The sequence below is a fragment of the Lepus europaeus genome, chromosome 7 (genome assembly GCF_033115175.1).
Source record: "Lepus europaeus isolate LE1 chromosome 7, mLepTim1.pri, whole genome shotgun sequence".
In the NCBI taxonomy this organism is placed as follows: Eukaryota; Metazoa; Chordata; class Mammalia; order Lagomorpha; family Leporidae; genus Lepus; species Lepus europaeus.
The window spans coordinates 89,804,343-89,823,912 of record NC_084833.1 but is presented as its reverse complement, the minus strand read 5'-3'; the positions used below and the strand labels follow the sequence as shown (position 1 = coordinate 89,823,912).

The 19,570-nt window shown below is 43.0% G+C and overlaps 1 protein-coding gene and 1 pseudogene across 2 annotated transcripts in view; one reads left to right on the top strand and one right to left on the bottom strand.

Moving 5' to 3' along the window:
* The window catches only part of LOC133763370 (histone H2A.Z-like), a 184,255-nt pseudogene extending 165,062 nt beyond the window's left edge, over window positions 1-19,193 (bottom strand).
* Window positions 17,743-19,570, top strand: part of PGR (progesterone receptor) — a 74,124-nt gene continuing 72,296 nt past the window's right edge. For both annotated transcript variants that reach the window (XM_062196917.1, XM_062196916.1), the window contains exon 1: window positions 17,743-19,397. In XM_062196917.1, the coding sequence (XP_062052901.1) occupies window positions 17,776-19,397 (1,622 nt within the window). In that variant the 5' untranslated portion in view covers window positions 17,743-17,775. The remainder of the gene's footprint in view (window positions 19,398-19,570) is intronic.

The following is a 19,570-nucleotide window of genomic DNA, read 5'->3' as shown; positions in this document are numbered from 1 at the left end:
TCTCTCTCTCTAACTCTGACTTTCAAAGAAATTAATAAATCTTTTTTTAAAAAAGGAATGCATAAAAGATAAACAAAATTATGTGATGTTAATATAACTGGAGGGTTAAAAATTTTTGAATAATTAAAAAGACTTCAGAAAAGGGAAGTAGGATTAAAAAAAAGTGACAATCAGAAATTAAATAAAATGGCAAATGAAAATTCAAACATCAATAAAAAATTCTCTAAAAACATTAATTCAGAACAGAGCAAGATGGCAGAATGGGGAGGGAACTTACTGCTCTAGTTTAGGGGAAGATGGTTTAAAAAAAAAAAAAGTGGAGAGAGCAATTGCGGAAAAGTTACAGAGAAAATGACAGAGGAAACCTCACACAAATTAGAGGGATACTGTGGACCTACGTGCAGGGTGTGGACATGCACAACTCAGGACCCCACCAGCCAAGAGCCTCAGCACCAGTTTCGGAGTAAGCTGAGACCACAATGCAGCAGCCCAAGCCGCTGGCAATAAAGCTACGGGAAGAGGCTGGCATGAGTCTGGCTTGAAACCCTGTGGGGAACAATGTCCCTGCCAACCTGGAGGAGAAAAAAAGGGAGCACATTTCTCTCTTTCTGATCACCCAGCACCAGTGTCCTGTAACTAGCTGAGAGAGGGTAAGTGCCATTTTGGACATACATAACACCTGGCCAGCACATGTCCGCACACCCAGAAAACAGCCTAGAGGAGATATCTGAGTCTGGGAGAACTGACAGGTAGCTGGGTGCTCATGACTGTGGGAGTATTGTGTGCTGGAACTGTGAAAAAACTGTGGCTGTGTGGGAGGGCACAGAATGTGGCTGGGGTTAAAAAACAAAATCCATCTATTTGCTGCCTATAAGAAACATATCTCACCAATAAAGATGCACACAGACTGAAAGTGAAAGGATGGAAAAAGATAATCCATACTAACAGAAACCAAAAAAGAGCTAGTGTAGCCATCTTAATATCAGAAAAAATAGACTTTAACACAAAAACTGTTAAAAGAGACAAAGAAGAACACTATGTGATGATTAAGGGATCAATTCAACAGGAAGATGTGACAATTGTAAATACATATGCACCTAATTACAGGGCACTTGGCTATTTAAATTAATGTTAAGGGATCTAAAGGGAGACATAGATTCAAAACAGGGAACTTCAATACTCTACTTTCAGCAATGGACAGATGAACCTGACAGAAAATCAGTAAGGAAACAACAGCATTAATCGACACTATAGACCATATGGACCTAATGGATAAACACAGAACTTTCATCCTATACATGCAGAATACACATTCTTCTTACCAGTGCATGGAACTTACTCTAGTATAGACCACATGGTAGGCCATAAAACAAGTCTCAGCGAATGAAAAATATTTTAATCATATTGGATTTGAATTAAGATGGAAGGGTAGAGAGAGAGCTTACCACTCTAGGAGAAGATAGTTTTTAAAAAAAGTGGAGAGAGTGCAGTATCAGGGAACAGCAGAGGAAACTCCATGCAAATTAGAGGGACACTGCAAATCTACATGGAGGGTGTGGACATGCACAGATCAGGTCCCCAGCAGCCGAGAGCCTCTGCACCAGCTTTGGAGAGAGGTGAGACCAGACTGCAGCAGCCCAAGTTATTGGCATTAAAGCTGCAGGAAAAGCCTGGAGGAAATCTGGCTTGGAGTCCTATGGGGGATAGTGTAACTGCCAAAACAGGAGGAGAAAAAAAAGGGAGGACATGTTTCCCTCTCCCCAGTCACCCGACAGCAGCATCCTGTAACAAGCCAATAGAGAGTAGGCGCCATTTTGGACATCCATAACAGCATGCCAGCTAATCGTCATGCCCAGCAACTAGCCGAGCAGAGACTCCTGAGCCTGGCAGGGAGAACTGATGGGGGGCTGGGTGCTCGTGATTGTGGGAGGCTTGTGTTCCAGGACTGTAAAAATACTGAAACTGTGGGTCTTTGAAAACACTGAGGCTGCATGGAAAGTCTCGGGGTGTGGCTGGGACTTTGTGTATTCACTTTAGGAGGCTCTACATGCTCAGGGCTCCCTGGTTGCCTGGCGAGGGACATTGCTGGGGAATCTGCTTACACTGAGGACTATATAGATCCTTTGGTGTGGTCCTTGTGGAAGAGCAGATGAGTATTATACATACAAGGGCTAGTGCCCAGGCACTGATCTTATTTCAGGAGAGGAAATGAGTTGAGTCTATGCCAACTGAACAGAAAAACCTCCTCTCTGATTAAGAGAAAAAGAGGAGACTTACCTTGCCCAACCTGGGTGTCACCTTAAAACTCCCTTCACCCTAGAGCACTGAACAAAGCTCCCTGGCTATACCCACCATCACCTCTACACCTCTAGGTATTCCCTGAAACAGACACTCCACTAATCCACACAGACATAGTCCAAAGATAAAAATTGCCACAGCAAAAAAAAAAAAAAAAGAAGAAGAAGAAGAAGAAGCCAACAAGTTTTTTGTTTTTGTTTTTTTGTTTTTTGACAGCCAGAGCGGACAGTGAGAGAGACAGACAGAAAGGTCTGCCTTTTTCCATTGGTTCAGCCTCCAATGGCCACCGCGGCTGGCGCCCTGTGACCGGCACATCACGCTGATCCAAAGGCAGGAGCCAGGTGCTTCTCCTGGTCTCCCATGGGGTACAGGGCCCAAGCACTTGGACCATCCTCCACTGCACTCCCAGGCCACAGCAGAGAGCTGGCCTGGAAGAGGGGCAACCGGGACAGAATCTGGCGCCCTGTCCGGGACTAGAACCTGAGGTGCCAGCACCGCAGGTGGAGGATTAGCCTATTGAGCCATGGCGCTGCCACCAACAAGTATTTTTACAAATGCTGAATAATAAGTGCAATAATTCAAGAAATAAGAATAAGGAACACAACATGGTACTTCCAAAAGAATATAAGACTTCAGTATTAGATTGTGAAGATGAAGAGTTTGAAGAAATTCCAGAAATGAAATTCAAAAAATTGACCATAGGAATCCTTATAAGTAATCAGAAGCAAATGCACGAAATAATGAAATCTGTACATGACATGAAAGAAAATTTACCCCATGAAATTAAGATATTAAAGAGAAAGCAAAATGAAATCCTGGAAATGAAGAATTCAATAGAGAAAATTAAAAAAAAATGTAGTGGAAAGCATTAAAAACAGAATCAGTGAAGCAGAATAAAGAATATCCAACTTAGAAGACAAATCACAGGAAATTATTTAGTCAGACAAAAACAAGAAGAATAAGAATAAATTAGAAAACTAAAAAACACTGTAGTAGGAGAAGATAAATCATTAAATTAAAGAAGAAATAAACAAAATTGAAAAAAATACATGTGCCAGGGGATTCCAATACAATCCCATCAAGATGGCATGTACCGGCTGGCGCCGCGGCTCAATAGGCTAATCCTCTGCCTTGCAGCGCCGGCACACCGGGTTCAAGTCCCGGTCGGGGCACCGATCCTGTCCCGGTTGCCTCTCTTCCAGGCCAGCTCTCTGTGTGGCCAGGGAGTGCAATGGAGGATGGCCCAAGTCCTTGGGCCCTGCACCCCATGCGAGACCAGGAGAAACACCTGGCTCCTGCCATCGGATCAGCGTGGTGCGCCGGCCGCAGCGCGCTACCGCGGCGGCCATTGGAGGGTGAACCAATGGCAAAAAGGAAGACCTTTCTCTCTATCTCTCTCTCTCACTGTCCACTCTGCCTGTCAAAAAATTAAAAAAAAAAAAAAAGATGGCATGTACCAATGCCATCTCACTAGTCCAAGTGATCAATTTCAGTTCACAATTGATCATACTGATAGGTCTAAGAGTCAAAGAGATCACACAAACAAAACTAGTGTCTGCTAATACTAACCGATAGAATCAAAAAGGGAGAGAACGATCCAACATGGGAAGCGGGATGCACAGCAGACTCATAGAATGGCAGATGTCCTAAACAGCACTCTGGCCTCAGAATCAGCCCTTAAGGCACTCGGATCTGGCTGAAGAGCCCATCAGAGTATTTTAGGCATGGAAAGCCAAGAAGACACTCTGGCAAAAAAAAAAAAAAAAAAACAAAAACACCAAAATGAAAGATCTCTGCAACTGAGATCCCAGTAGAAAGAATGGGGCCATCAAAGAAGGAGGTATCTTTCTCTGAAGGAAGGAGAGAACTTCCACTTTGACTATGGCCTTGTCTAAGATCGAAGTCGGTGAACTCAAAAGGCTTCCATAGCCTTGGCAACTCTTGGCTAGAGCCTAGGGAGATTACTGATGCCATAAACAAGAGTGTCAAATTGTTAAGTCAACAACAAGAGTCACTGTGTACTTACTCCTCATGTAGGATCTCTGTCCATTTTAATGTGTTGTCCAATGTGAATTAATGCTATAACTAGTACTGAAACAGTATTTTACACTTTATGTTCTGTGTGGGTGCAAACTGATGAAATCTTTACTTAATATTTACTAAATCAATCTTCTGTATATAAAGATAATTGAAAATGAATCTTGATGTGAATAGAATGGGAGAGGGAGCAGGAGATGGGAGGAGTGCGGGTGGGAGGGAAGTTGTGGGGAGGGGGAAGCCATTGTAATCCATAAACTGTACTTTGGAAATTTATATTTACTAAATAAAAGTCTAAAAAAATCATTTCTTCCAAGACTAAGTTTCCTAATTTTCAATAAATTGAGTAGTTTTCTTAAAAAAAGAGAATAAAGAAACTGTACAATTTGTACACGAGGAATGAGTCTAGCTCACAACTGAAAATATGTGGAGCTCTAGAAATGGTCTGGCATTAGGCTGGAATGCTTTGTTGTTGCACCTGATCATGCATTTTGTATTTTCTTTATGTAACCTACAGTTTGTACTGTTTTGTATGTTTTTTGTTTTCTTCTCAATATTAATAATACTTATATGTAGTATAAAAGTGAAAAACAGAGAATACCTTCTTTTATGTTTCATATATCATCATTTAAATTTAAAATTATCACAGACTTATTTTAGTCTCAACTTTACAATTACTATTAATGTCAAGTTCATGGAAAAGTATTATTTCTAGTGTTTCTTCTAAGAAAGATGTGTCCATTTTGTACAGTATGTATCATTTATTTTATCTAAATTACTTGGGGCATATTATATTACTTTCTGCATTCCTAGATAGATAAATTTGAAGTTTATGGAATTAATAAAAAATTGAAAATAAATAGCTTGAATTTATGACCTATGCTCCAAAAGATCTGATGGCAGAATTTAGTGAAAAACTTTCTTCCTTTTAAAAACTTATATATTTATTTTTAATGGAAGGTCAGAGAGAGACTTCCAACCACTGGTTCCTTCCTCAAATGCCTGCAACAGATAGCCTGGGCCAGGCTGAAGCAAGGAGCCAGGACCTCAGTCCAAGTCTTCTGTGTGGGTAGTTGGGACTCAGCCACTTGAGCCATCACCTGCTGCTTCCCAGGGTGGGCATCAGTGGGAAGCTGGAGAGCTGGGACTCAGACCTAGGCACTCTGATGTGGTATGTGGCTGACTAAGCTGGAGTCTTAATCACCAAATTTATTCCCCACTTTCTAGTTATTGATCTTTATGCCCCTTCCCAACATCTCGGTACTTTTCTTCTTAATAGTACAAAATTTAAGTCTCATATTAACCATATCAACTATAGATTATGACAAATATTTATCTTTCATATTTAACATTCACCACTTTCTTCATATTAAAATATTCCATATATATACTTTTTAATGATAATTCAGAAAAACCCTAAAAACTATTTTAAGTAGAAAAAATAGAGTATAAAACCAAAAATTAAAATATTTCAAAACTGTAATATAAGCCAGATCTATTTCCTTGTATTTCCTTTGTGTCCCAGTGACACAAAAATGTAACAAATGAGCTATGTGTAAGTCCTGAATTACCATATGAGAAACTACAGAACTAAATAAGAGCTATCACTACCAAAATTTTATGTGAAGTTAATAATTGAAGTTACATAAAATGGTATTTTTGATTGATAGTCATTACAAAATATCATCTAAAATAAAATCACTGCATGTATATAAATAATTACTGTTATAAAGAATGTATTCATACATTGATGCAAATCTCTTCTTAGTTTAAAATAAGGGTCATTTAGGATTCTAAAGGAAATGAGACTTTGGTATAATGTCAGACTCTATTGAATTCCCAATAGCCATCTCCATCCTTCTATTCCTTTCTAAGTGAATCCCTATTTTGTTCACATATTGGTAGAAAATTACCCAAGGCAGTGGACTCAGCTGTAGATTAGTCTAATCAAATTCTTCTTTGACTTACCAGTTTAGTGGTAGGCGATGACTCTGTTCTGACCGATAAGTCTTGATAGGATGTGTATGGGGTGAGCGTGAGGGTAAGATTTTCTTTCCTGATTCAAAAAAAAAAAAATGCAAAGAAAAACTCTCTTTATTCCTAATTTTGGATCAGGTTATGTGAGGCACTGGTGCCTGCAGCTTCAATAACCAACTTTGGACAGTAAGGGACAACAAGAACACAAAATCCAAGTCTCTGAGGTCCGTTGACTGAAAAAGTTGGATGTCTGGGAGCTTGAAAGCATTACTGAGCCACTGATTAACAAACCTCAGGCTACTTTGCTCCATACTTTTGTCATGTGAGATAACATAAATCATTTTTTCTTGCTACTGATACCTTGCTACTTGGAGTCAAAATAAGCGTCCCTGACGTGGAAAAAAAATAATCCTATTTAGCATGGCATACTTTTGGGAGAAGTTAGAACATCTGCAGAGGGCCTGAATAATCTAGGAGTTGTATGAAGCACTGGATTTAGAACCCGAGAGAATTTCAAGGGGTCAAAAAAGGCAATCTTCGTATACTCCTTTCTTTGTAGTACCTACCAAGTGCCAACTTTCACCTACAGTTATCCTTTTGAAAGTATGTAAAAATTTTCCCAAAATAGAACGACAGATAATGAATCCTATTTGCCAAAGTTATATAAACAATAAAATTATCCAAACTAACTAAATCATAGGTCTGGTGGTCCAGCATGCCTTTGTGAATGTGTTAATAGTTTAGACTTCTCAGATCAAGTATTTCTATACTATAGGGGCCGGTGCTGTGGCGTAGTGGGTAAAGCCACCACCTGCAGTGCCAGCATCCCATATGGATGCCGGTTCAAGTCCCGGCTGCTCCACTTCTTATCCAGCTTTCTGCTATGGCCTGGGAAAGCAGTATAAGATGGCTCAAGTCCTTGGGCCCCTGCACCCGTGTGGGAAGACCCAGAGGAAGCTCCTGGCTCCTGGCTTCAGATCAGTGCAGCTCCAGCCGTTACAGCCAACTAGGGAGTGAACCAGCAGATGGAAGACCTCTCTCTCTCTCTCTCTCTCTCTCTCTCTCTCTCTGCCTCTCCTCTCTCTGTGTAACTCTGACTTTCAAATAAATAAATAAATCTTTTTTTAAAGAGTATTTCTACACTATTCAAATCATGAACCTTCTCAAGTACTCAATACTCTCAATACTTTCAACTGTACAAAATAGAGAAGTACAGTTTATAAAGTAAAAATAGCACCAGATTTAAAAATCAGAAGCCCTAGCAGTGAGTTCTTGCTCTATTGATTATTTTTATGACTCCTGGATTAAATATTCTCAGATGTAAAATGGAGATAATAACACAGTCATATATGGCTTAACAATGGGCATACATTCTGAGCAGTGCATCATTGGGCAATTATGTCACTGTACAAACATGATAGTGTGTGCTTACACAAATAAAGATGGTTATATCACTAGGCAATATAATTTAATAGAACCACTGTTGTATATACAGTCCTTCATTAACCAAAACTTTGTTATACAGCTCAAGACTTTTCTTATATCTTGAGGTTTTATGAAGATTATACTTATAGCTCTGAAAATGTTGTATATTTTGTAAAAAAAAAAAAAAAGCATTGTAGACAAGCTGTTTAATAACATTGTGTAGGTAGATGGTTTAAATAAATGAATGATTCCTTAGTTAACTATAAACTGAAGAGCAGACATGACAAAAGTGAATTATTTTTTCAAGTTTAAGAAAGCTTCATGGCTTTCAGTACACACTAACCCACTGCCCTTGCACAAAGCCAACACCAACAAAATCTCAAGTCAAAATGCATTTATTTTTGGAGGCCCTACCTATCATTATATTTTTATTTTATGCTACTAATATAATAATATACCATTTATGTACCCTGAAATTCATGATACCAAAACCAGAGTCTTTACAAGGAAAAAAAGTTACAAACAAGTATTTCTCGTGGATGGAAATTTAAAAACTGAACAAGCTTTACACAAACCAAACGCAAAACATAAAACATTATATAATGGCAAAGTGGAATTTTCCAGGAAAACAAAAAGTTTAACATTCAAGATTCAACTAAGTAGCAGGCATTTTGCTTAGTTGCTAAGCAAATGCTGGTTATGTCCTCATATATGAGTGCCACGGTTCAATTCCTGCCTCAAGCTCCTGACTCCAGCTCCCTGCTAACACAGACCCAGGAAGGAAGTGGTGATGGCTGAACCAATTGGGTTCCTAATGTCCTTTGTTGATCCTGAAGCAGCCTTTGTGAGCATTTGAAAAGGGGCCTCTCTCTCTCAAATAAATAAGTAAATAAATAATCCAATTTATGTAATTAGCCACAATATCAAACTATAAGAGGAAAATCTCTAATGATTGCAACAGATGTAGAAAATCACTTGGTAAAAACCTTTATGAACTCCTACTAAAACTTCCGCAAACTGGTAATACAGGATAAATTTCTCAACCTTTGAAAGGAAATCTATGAAAAACACACAGCAAACATTATACCTAATATTAAAAGATCGAATAGATTCTCTCTGAATCAGGAAGTGGTAAGTATGCCCACCCTCATCACTCCAGTTGAAGATATAATTGTGTAAATACTGGAAATATAAAATATAAAATAGCTATTAGGTAAAACTATAAATCTGTCTCCAAAATTCTCACTTTGCATTGTACATGACATATCATTGCCTTCCCTTGAGTGACAACACTATCAGAATAAATTTTACTCCTGTGATTATGCCATTTATAACAAAAGGAAATCTGTAGATGTAATTAAAACCCTAAATCAGTTCATACTGACTTTAAATCAAGATTATGTGGGTGGGTCTCTCTTAGGCAGTAGCTCTCAGAAAACATGAATTTGCTTACCCAACAGACCTCAGCGGAGATAGAAGTCACATGAATTTTCCAACTGCAAGAAACTGAATACTGCTAAAACATGAATGAGCTTGGAAGAGCACTGTGATCCTCAAATGAGAAACCAGGCCTGTGTCGCGGCTCACTAGGCTAATCCTCCACCTGCGGCGCCGGCACACCGGGTTCTAGTCCCGGTTGGGGCACCAGGTTCTGTCCCGGTTGCCCCTCTTCCAGGCCAGCTCTCTGCTGTGGCCCAGAAAGGCAATGGAGGATGGCCCAAGTGCTTGGGCCCTGCACCCCATGGGAGACCAGGAGGAAGCACCTGGCTCCTGCCTTCGGAACAGCGCGGTACGCTGGCCACAATGGGCTGGCCGCAGCGGCCACGTGGGAGTGAATTAATGGAAAAAGAAAGACCTTTTTGTCTGTCCTCTCTCTCTCACTGTCTAACTCTGCCTGTCAAAAAATAAAAAATAAAAATAAAACAATTTTAAAAAATGTTTTTAAAAAATGAGAAAGCAGTCTTGGGTGGTCTACTGACTGCAGCCATCTGAACCCTGGGCAATGAAGCTAACTAACTGGTGCCCAGACTCTTGACCAATGGAAACAGTGAGAGTAACAGGGTATTGTTTTAAGTTATTAAGTTCATGGGGCTAGAGCTGTGGCGCAGCAGGTGAATGCCCTGACCTGAAGCGCCGGCATCCCATATGGGCACTGGTTTTAGTCCTGGTTGCTCCTCTTCCGATCCAGCTCTCTGCTGTGGCCTGGGAAAGCAGTAGAAGATGGCTCAAGTCCTTGGATGCCTGCACCCACGTAGCAGACCCGGAAGAAGCTCGTGGCTCCTGCCTTAGGATCAGCGTACCTCCAGCCATTGCAGCCAATTGGGGAGTGACCCAGCGGATGGAAGACCTCTCTCTCTCTCTCTCTCTCTCTGTGTGTGTGTGTGTGTGTAACTCTGACTTTCAAATAAATAAATTTTTTTAAAAGTTATTAAGTTCATGAGCTTTATGAGTTATTAAGTTCATGAGTTTTATTTAGCAATAAAAACTAATAGAGATACCATTCACAATACCATCAAAAATATGAAATTGGAAGTAAATCTGAAAAAAGATGTAAAAAAAAAACCCACAGTAAAAAGTTTCAAAGTATTGCTGAGAGAAAGTAAGGATCTTAAAAAAAAAAAAAAAAGATATACATTGTCTTCATGGATTGAAAAACTCAATATTGGTGAGAACCAAATCTCTTCAACTTTATCTATAGTTTCAATTGAATCACAATCAAAATTGCAGTAGGATATTTTTATAAATTTTAAAAATTATTTAGGAACCTTACTTGGAAATGCAAAGGACCTACAAAAAACAAAATTATTTTTTAAAAGAACACAGTTGGATCAATTATATTGCAAGTATGTAGGAATTACTCTACAGCTATAGCAGTTAAGATCATGTAATATTGATATAATCATTGTCAATAGAACAATGAAACAGAACACAGACACAGAAATAGACCCTCACACATACCTATAACTGATTTTCAACAAAGATGCAAGAGATATTCTTTCCAGCACACAATGCTGTAACAATTGGATATTATTCACTTGCAAAAATGAACTTTGCTTTTGGCCTCATACCTCATTAAAAAGTAACATAAAATATATCACAGATATAGATGTAAAACCTACAACTATGAAATCTGAGGAAAACATGACAGAAAAGAACATTTTAAAACCCTGAATTTGGTAAAGATCTTTTTTGTTGACAGGGAAAGCACAATTTATGAAAATGTAAATGGATAAAATAGATTTTATGAATACTGGTAACATGCACTCTTCAAGAATTTTTTTTTTTTTTTTTTTTTTTTTTTTACTTTTTGACAGGCAGAGTGGACAGTGAGAGCGAGAGACAGAGAGAAAGGGCTTCCTTTTGCCGTTGGTTCACCCTCCAATGGCCACCGCGGCTGGCACACCACGCTGTTCCGAAGGCAGGAGCCAGATGCTTCTCCTGGTCTCCCATGGGGTGCAGGGCCCAAGGACTTGGGCCATCCTCCACTGCACTCCCTGGCCACAGCAGAGAGCTGGCCTGGAAGAGGGGCAACCGGGACAGAATCCGGCGCCCCGACCGGGACTAAAACCCGGTGTGCTGGCACCGCTAGGCGGAGGATTAGCCTGTTGAGCCACGGCGCCGGCCCGAATATTGTTAAGAGAACTTAAAAACAAGCCACAAGCTAACAGAAAATATTTTCAAATTACACATATGGCATTGAACTTGTATCAGAATTCATAACTGACTCTGAAACCTCAACAATGAGGAAATAACTCAACTTTTATAAACAGCAAACAAAAGATTTAAGCACACAAATATATAGTAGAAGATATACAGATGTCAAGTAAGTACATGAAAGATGATCAACATAATTTGTCATTAGATGAATGCAAATTAAAACTACAATAAGTTATCACTATACATCTATTAGAAATGTTAAATTAAAAATATTGATCACACCGATTGCTTTCTAGGATATAGAATAATTGAAAATCAAATATACAGGTGAGAATAAAAAATAAGACAATCACTTTGGAAAATTGACAGTAAGTTTAAATATATTATCTTAATCCAGTTGGGTGGCCATAACAAAATATCATAAACTGGGTAGCTTGTTTACAACAGCAATTTATCTCTCACAGTTCAGTAGGCTGGGAAGTCCACAATCAAGGTAGCAGATTTGATGTCTGGTATGGGGCCTACTTTTTAGTTCACTCTTTAGTCACATGGGGCAACTTCTTACTTTGTTCTCATGTAGTAGAAGGGGCAATCAGCTCTCCATAACAATCACTTTCCAACAGCCCCACCACCTAAGACTCTCACACTGGAGATTAAGTTGCAACATGTAAATTCGGGGACTCGGGCAGGGGAGAGCACAAAATTTCCAACTATAGCACCCACTAATTTATCCAGCTATTTCATTACTATGTATTTATCCAGGAGAAATTAAAACAAATTTCCATTTAAAGACTTATACACATTTTCACAGTAAATTTATTTATAATATATGAAAAACCTAGAAACAACACAAATGTTCATCAACAGGTAAATGGATGAACAAACTATGATATATCCACATAAGGGATTACTATTTAACATTAAAAATGGACTACTGATACATACTATAAGATAATTGAATCTGAAGATAATTATGTTAAGTGAGAGAAACTGGAATGAAAAAGCATACACTGTATTGTTTAAAATCTTGGTAAATAAAAGCTAATATGGACTATAGTTAGAATGCAGACTTTCATTTCTAATACCATTATCCAATAAAAGGAATCAATCTTTTTGGAGAACTGACTGATCCTAGGGCTGGCACAGGAGATATACAATATGAGTCTGCAGCATCTTAAAGTTCCAGAGAATAAGAAAGTGCGCACACACACACACACACACATACACACAGCAAGGGAATGTGCCAAGGGGCACAGGAACCAACTGAAAGAGCTCTCAATGCCAAAAAGTGGAACTTGAGAAATAAAACATCCATGAGTACATTCTGGCATAAATAAAAGACTTAATAAAATACTAAATGAAAGACAAGAAGTACATCTTCCATGTAAAATTCAAAATAAACTCTACAGATATGCCACTCTAAAGGAGGAGCATAATTCTCTACTCCCTCATACCTCTTTAAGTGATTCATAGTGACTTCCTTTCTAAAAGTAAGGTTAGGAAAGAAAAACAGTAACTGTTCTGTAGAGAGACCTGGCAAACACTACTTCAGCCACATGATCAAGGTCAATTAGGTAACCTAAGTTGTAAGTCATGTTAACAGCAGGTACTCTTGATATGACACAAGTGTGGCACTTTACTTCTTTGATCTTCTCCCATCTCACCCCCCAATTCATGACCTCAATCAGGAAACCACCAAGTTCCAGTAGAGGAACATCTTATAATATTTTTAGGACTGTCAAGGTCAAGAAATAGATGAGAAATCTGAGAAACTGTCATGTCCCAAAGAAGCTTGAGGAGATATGACAACAATGAAATGTAGGTCCTGGATGGGATCTTGTGAAAGAAACAGAACATGAGGTTAAAATCAGGGAAGTCTGAACAAACCATTGATATTAGTTAACAACAATTTATATATGTATGTGTGTATGAATGTGTGTATATACATACATATTAGTTCATTAATTATAATAAATAGGCTGTCAATATAAGAAACTAAAAATAGAAGCAACTATGTGCAAAGAATGTGTGAGGACTCTCTGTATTATCTAATTTTTTCTATAAATCTAAAACACTTATAAACAGTAAAAATCTATTAATAAAAAATTTAAAGAAAACACTTAGACCTGAAAAATGTATAGGAGTGTACAACTTAACATAACGTTTAATAAATCAAATATGAACCTTTATTAAAACCCTAATTCATAGTTGCAGAAAGAAAATTGACAGTTGCTAGGGAGTGGAGGTAGTATTAGGAGGAGTGGATCAAAGAGAAAAATAAGAAGGGATTAAAGAGCAGCAAGAGAGTGACAGGTCCCTCACCTAGCAGTTAAGTGGCCTGCATTCCCTGTCACAGTGCCTGGGTCCAATTTCCAGCTCATCTCCTGACTCTAGCTTCCTGTTAATATATACCCAGGAAGGTGGTGGGGTTCTTGCCACCCATATAGGTGGCCTGGGTTGAGTTCCTGGGTTTTGGTTTCAACCTGGCCCAGACCTGGCCATTGAGGGCATGTGGAGAATGAACCAGGGGATGGGAGTTTCCCTCTCTCTCTCTTCCTCTCTCTCTCTTTCTTTCTCTCTCTCAGCTTCTGAAATAAATAACGAATTATTTTTAAAAAGTGGCATGAAGAAACTTTTGGAGGTGAAGGGTATGTTTATTATCTTGTTTGTAGCAATGATTTCAGGTATATACATATTCAAAATGTCTCAAATGATACAGTTTAAATACATGTAGCTTATTGTATGACAATTATACCTTAGTAAAGCCTATTTTGAACCATGGGGAGGAGGGGGACCTCCCAATTTAAATTTTCTTCTCCAATAAATAAATAAATAGTCTTTGGGAATATTTGGAGTTAGCCCCACCACATCTGAATTTAACTGGTGAATTCTCTTTTAATCAAAGATTCGTATATTCAGGAAGTTCCTGTTCCAACCATTATCATCACTAAGCATCATATCTTATGGAGTAATGGTGATGCAGATATGCTGGGCACCTTTATCACTATTTTCCCACTTCAAGATTTTCAATCTTGTGAAAGTAAACTAGCAGGGCCAGCGCTGTGGCGTAGCAGGTTAAGCTGCCGCCTGTAGTGCCGGCATCCCATATGGGCACCAGTTCGAGTCCTGGATGCTCCATTTTTGATCTAGCTCTCTGCTATGGCCTGGAAAAGCAGTACAAGATGACCCAAGTCATTGGGCCCCTGCACCCATGTGGGAAGACCCGGAGGAGGCTCCTGGCTTTGGATCAGTGCAGTTCCGGCCATTGTGGCCAATTGGGGAGTGAACCAGCAGATGGAAGACCTCTCTCTCTCTGCCTCTGCTTCTCTCTCTGTGTAACTCTGACTTTCAAATAAATAAATAAATAAATCTTTTAAAAAGAAAAGAAAGTAGCCAGACTTTATGGCTTAGAGGGAAGATATAAAATCAACCAGAGTTAAATATAATTTGTCAGTTTTAGGATGAGGTCAGGTGCCAATTTTATGGCAGCAACCTGGAAACCAAAGTCTGAGTCATCTGATATTTAAAATCACACTCCTAATAAGATGCCTTGACCACTTGGCGTCAAATCTGTCTTATGCTACTTACTATATTTATAATAGTGGGTAACTTTGTGTCTCACTTTTCCCAACAAAGAGGGAGATAATAGGACCTATTTTGTGGGACTGTTGAAGTATTAAATGAGTTTTCACACATATAGGGCTTAGAAGATTACTAGGCAATGCTGTTCAGATTCTACTATTTCTACAGATTCTATGGCCCTAGCCATCAAGGATACACAAACCAAAGCTTCTGTGAGATGCCCCTGCATACAGCAGAAGACCAAGAATAAAAAAAAGTATAGTTCGTAAGCATTGCTAGTGATGTAGAGAAACTGAAATCCTCACACACTGCTGGTGGGAACATAAATGCAGTCACTTTGAAGAAACAATCCAGCAGTCCTTGTATGGACACATTGCAATATAACCTGTCAATAAAAAGTAACGACGTACTGATACATACATATGATAGTTGAAACTAACATTATGCTAAGTGAAAGAAAATTGTCAAAAAAGACCTCATGTGGCATGGTTAAATTTATATAAAATTTCCAAAATATGAAATTCACAGAGACATTAAATGAGTGGCTACTGGGAAGTTTGGGGGGAAGTAGGGAATAACTACAAACAAGGTATGAGATTTCTTTTTAGGATTATATAAATGTTTTAAAACTGAGAATGATGATAGTTTTGCAACTGTGAACATGCTAAAAACCATTGAATTGTATGTGTTAAATGGGTAAACTGTATGTTACCTGAATTATATCTCAATAAGACATTTGTGTGTTTTAAGATGTACTGAAAAGAGGAAAAGCCTGATAAACATTATGAATAGTAAATTAGTTTGTCTGTTGGGCTTAGGTACTTCCATTCCCATACTTCCTCTGTGCTCTTTTGATAATGATCCTCTCACAGTTCCTACATTATGTTTTCCTATTCAACACCCTATAACTACAATGGCTTCCCGAGATTTTCTTTTCCTCTCCTCTACCTGCCTAACTTCTTTGACACATTTAAAATTAGCCAGTCAGGGAGCATTAATTGTTGGAACAATCAATTCCCAAACCCAGTGGCCTAATATGGTAAAGGTTTATGTCTCATCCATATAGCCCCTCCCCAGGTGATCCAGGGTCCTCCCCTCCAGTGGCTCTGTCCATCCTGGAGTCCTGAAGCCCTCCTCTAGACCCTCCTATTTCTGGCTGAGAGAAATTGTGAGTAGCAGAGATGGTCCTACAAGGAGGTTTCCAAATGACTAACTCTATCTTGAAGATGATGCCAGGACACCCAATGATCCTGGGTTTGGCACAAGCTTGTTACTTCATGGCTTTCTCTCTCTCTCTCTCTCTCTCTCTCTCTCTACCTACCTACCTACCTATCTTTTGCCACACTTTCCTTTCTCTGCTGTGTATTCAAGAATTTAGAGGTGACCTGTTTAAATAGCTGAAAGACAACAATTCCTAAGAGTAAGAATATTGCAGGGAGAACATACTATTCAAGCTGTCTATTGGGGATCTTATGATGTGGCACGGAGTATCAAGGAAACTCCTTAAATGTTTATTAAGAATTGGATTGTGTTGTGTAAGACAGATCAAGGCACAGCATACAACATTCAAGCATCCTGCATGGGCAGAAAGGTGTCAGCAACCATCTCCCACTTCCAAATTTTGGTCACATCAAGGACTGCTGAAGTGAAGCAGGTCATGTCGATTGGAGTGAGAGAAATTTGAAAGCACTCACTTTCATGGGACACATAAGGGAGAGACTCTCTTTTAAAGATGATTTAGGATCATCTTTGATGCATGTATTCTAAAAGACAATGTTGCCAGAGGTCTCTCTCTGTTCAATCTCTATAAAAACCAGAATCCTGAAAAAGGTGCAAAAACTGTGCTTCTGACAGGATCTATTCGCATTTCCAATTAACTGGGTATGCTTCTTAACTACTAATACAAAACTTCATACGCTTACGGGGCTGCATCCCAAAGCACCTGCTATTGGGAGTTGATTTCAGACGAGTGGGTGGGAAAATCAACTCTAGAGTTTCAGCTCTGGTCCGTAATTGGGATAGGGAGGGGCTTTGGGCGGGCCTCCCTAGAGGGAGGAGGCGTTTGTTAGAAAGCCATGGGGCCAGTCCACGCTGTCACTACTCGGGTTAAGCCTTGTAGCACTTGCGTGTGTGAGGATTCTGGTGTGTGGGGAGCCTTCTCACTGAGAAGGAGCTTCACCTGTCATCTGAGGAGACTCTGCAACCAGAGGCGGCTCTTCCTCCCGGAACGCGGGGAACCGAGAGAGCAGCGGAGACCAGTGTGGCCCGCTGTAGGGGGCCGGCAGAAGCCCATTCCTGGGAATGGACAGTACCGAGAGGGTCAGCTAGCCGCGGAGTGCTAGAGAGACGGGCAGCGGAACGCGGTCAGGGACGCGGAGCTTTGCAGCGTGCACGGGTTTGAAGCCTGGGGAGAAGTCGGGCGCGTTAACTGAACTGCAAGCGCTGCCGCAGCCACTCCGCTGCGGGACTTGTGAGTACTCCGCGTCGCCCGCGCTCGGACAGAAGCCAGAGGACTTCCAAATCGGAGACGAGAGCCCTGCAACTACCTTTCCCTGCTCTTCCCACTTGCCGCAGGGACTGAGCGACCGCAGCCCTGCCCCTGACCACAGGATGCAGGGCGAGGGCCAGAGCTGACCGGCGCCGCCCCCTCCCGACCCAGGAGGTGGAGATCCCGCGGGTCCAGCCAAACCCCACACCCATTTTCTCCTCCCTCTGCCCCTATATCCCGGCACCCCCTCCTCCTAGCCCTTTCCCTCCTCCCGAGAGACGGGGGAGGAGAAAAGGGGAGTTCAGGTCGACATGACTGAGCTGAAGGCAAAGGAACCCCGGGCTCCCCACGTGGCGGGCGACGCGCCCTCCCCCACCGAGGTCGGATCCCAGCTCCTGGGTCGCCCGGACCCTGGCCCATTCCAGGGGAGCCAGACCTCGGAGGCCTCCTCTGTAGTCTCCACCATCCCCATCTCCCTGGACGGGTTGCTCTTCCCCCGGCCCTGTCAGGGGCAGAACCCCCCAGACGGGAAGACGCAGGACCCGCCGTCGTTGTCAGACGTGGAGGGCGCATTTCCTGGAGTCGAAGCCCCGGAGGGGGCAGGAGACAGCAGCTCGAGACCTCCAGAAAAGGACAGCGGCCTGCTGGACAGTGTCCTCGACACGCTCCTGGCGCCCTCGGGTCCCGGGCAGAGCCACGCCAGCTCTGCCACCTGCGAGGCCATCAGCCCGTGGTGCCTGTTTGGCCCCGACCTTCCCGAAGACCCCCGGGCTGCCCCCGCTACCAAAGGGGTGTTGGCCCCGCTCATGAGCCGACCCGAGGACAAGGCAGGCGACAGCTCCGGGACGGCAGCGGCCCACAAGGTGCTGCCCAGGGGACTGTCACCGTCCAGGCAGCTGCTGCTCCCCTCCTCTGGGAGCCCTCACTGGCCGGCGGCCGCAGTGAAGCCGTCCCCGCAGCCCGCTGCGGTGGAGCTAGAGGAGGAGGACAGCTCCGAATCCGAGGGCACCGTGGGCCCGCTCCTGAAGGGCAAGCCTCGGGCACTGGGAGGCACGGCGGCCGGAGGAGGAGCTGCCTCCGTCGCGCCTGGAGCGGCCGCAGGAGGCGTCGCCCTCATCCCCAAGGAGGATTCTCGCTTCTCGGCGCCCAGGGTCTCCTTGGCGGAGCAGGACGCGCCTGGGCGCTCCCCGCTGGCCACCACGGTGGTGGATTTCATCCACGTGCCCATCCTGCCTCTCAACCACGCTTTCTTGGCCACCCGCACCAGGCAGCTGCTGGAGGGGGAGAGCTACGACGGCGGGGCCGCGGCCGCCAGCCCCTTCGTCCCGCAGCGGGGCTCGCCCTCTGCCTCGTCCACCCCGGTGGCGGGCGGCGACTTCCCCGACTGCACCTACCCGCCCGACGCCGAGCCCAAAGAGGACACGTTCCCCCTCTACGGCGACTTCCAACCGCCCGCCCTGAAGATAAAGGAGGAGGAAGAGGGCGCCGAGGCCGCGGCGCGCTCCCCGCGTACGTACCTGGTGGCTGGTGCAAACCCCGCCGCCTTCCCGGATTTCCCGCTGGCGGCGCCGCCGCCTCGAGTGCCCTCGTCCAGACCCGGGGAAGCGGCGGTGGCGGCCTCCCCAGGCAGTGCCCCCGTGTCCTCCTCGTCCTCGTCGGGGTCGACCCTGGAGTGCATCCTGTACAAGGCAGAGGGCGCGCCGCCCCAGCAGGGCCCCTTCGCGCCGCTGCCCTGCAAGCCTCAGGGCGCCGGCGCCTGCCTGCTGCCGCGGGACGGCCTGCCCTCCACCTCCGCCTCGGGCGCGGCCGCCGGGGCCGCCCCTGCGCTCTACCCGACGCTCGGCCTCAACGGACTCCCGCAACTCGGCTACCAGGCCGCCGTGCTCAAGGAGGGCCTGCCGCAGGTCTACACGCCCTATCTCAACTACCTGAGGTGAGGGCTGGGTTCCGGCGCGCGTCAGCGGAGCAGCTGTGGGCCGGGCTCCGGCCGGGGCCGCTCCGCCAGGGTGGCCCTGAGGGGGTGGGCTGCCCGCACAGGCCACGCTGCCCAGACTCAGGCACCGGGGCCATCTGGCTCCGCTCCTTCTGCCCTCCTTTCCTCACTCT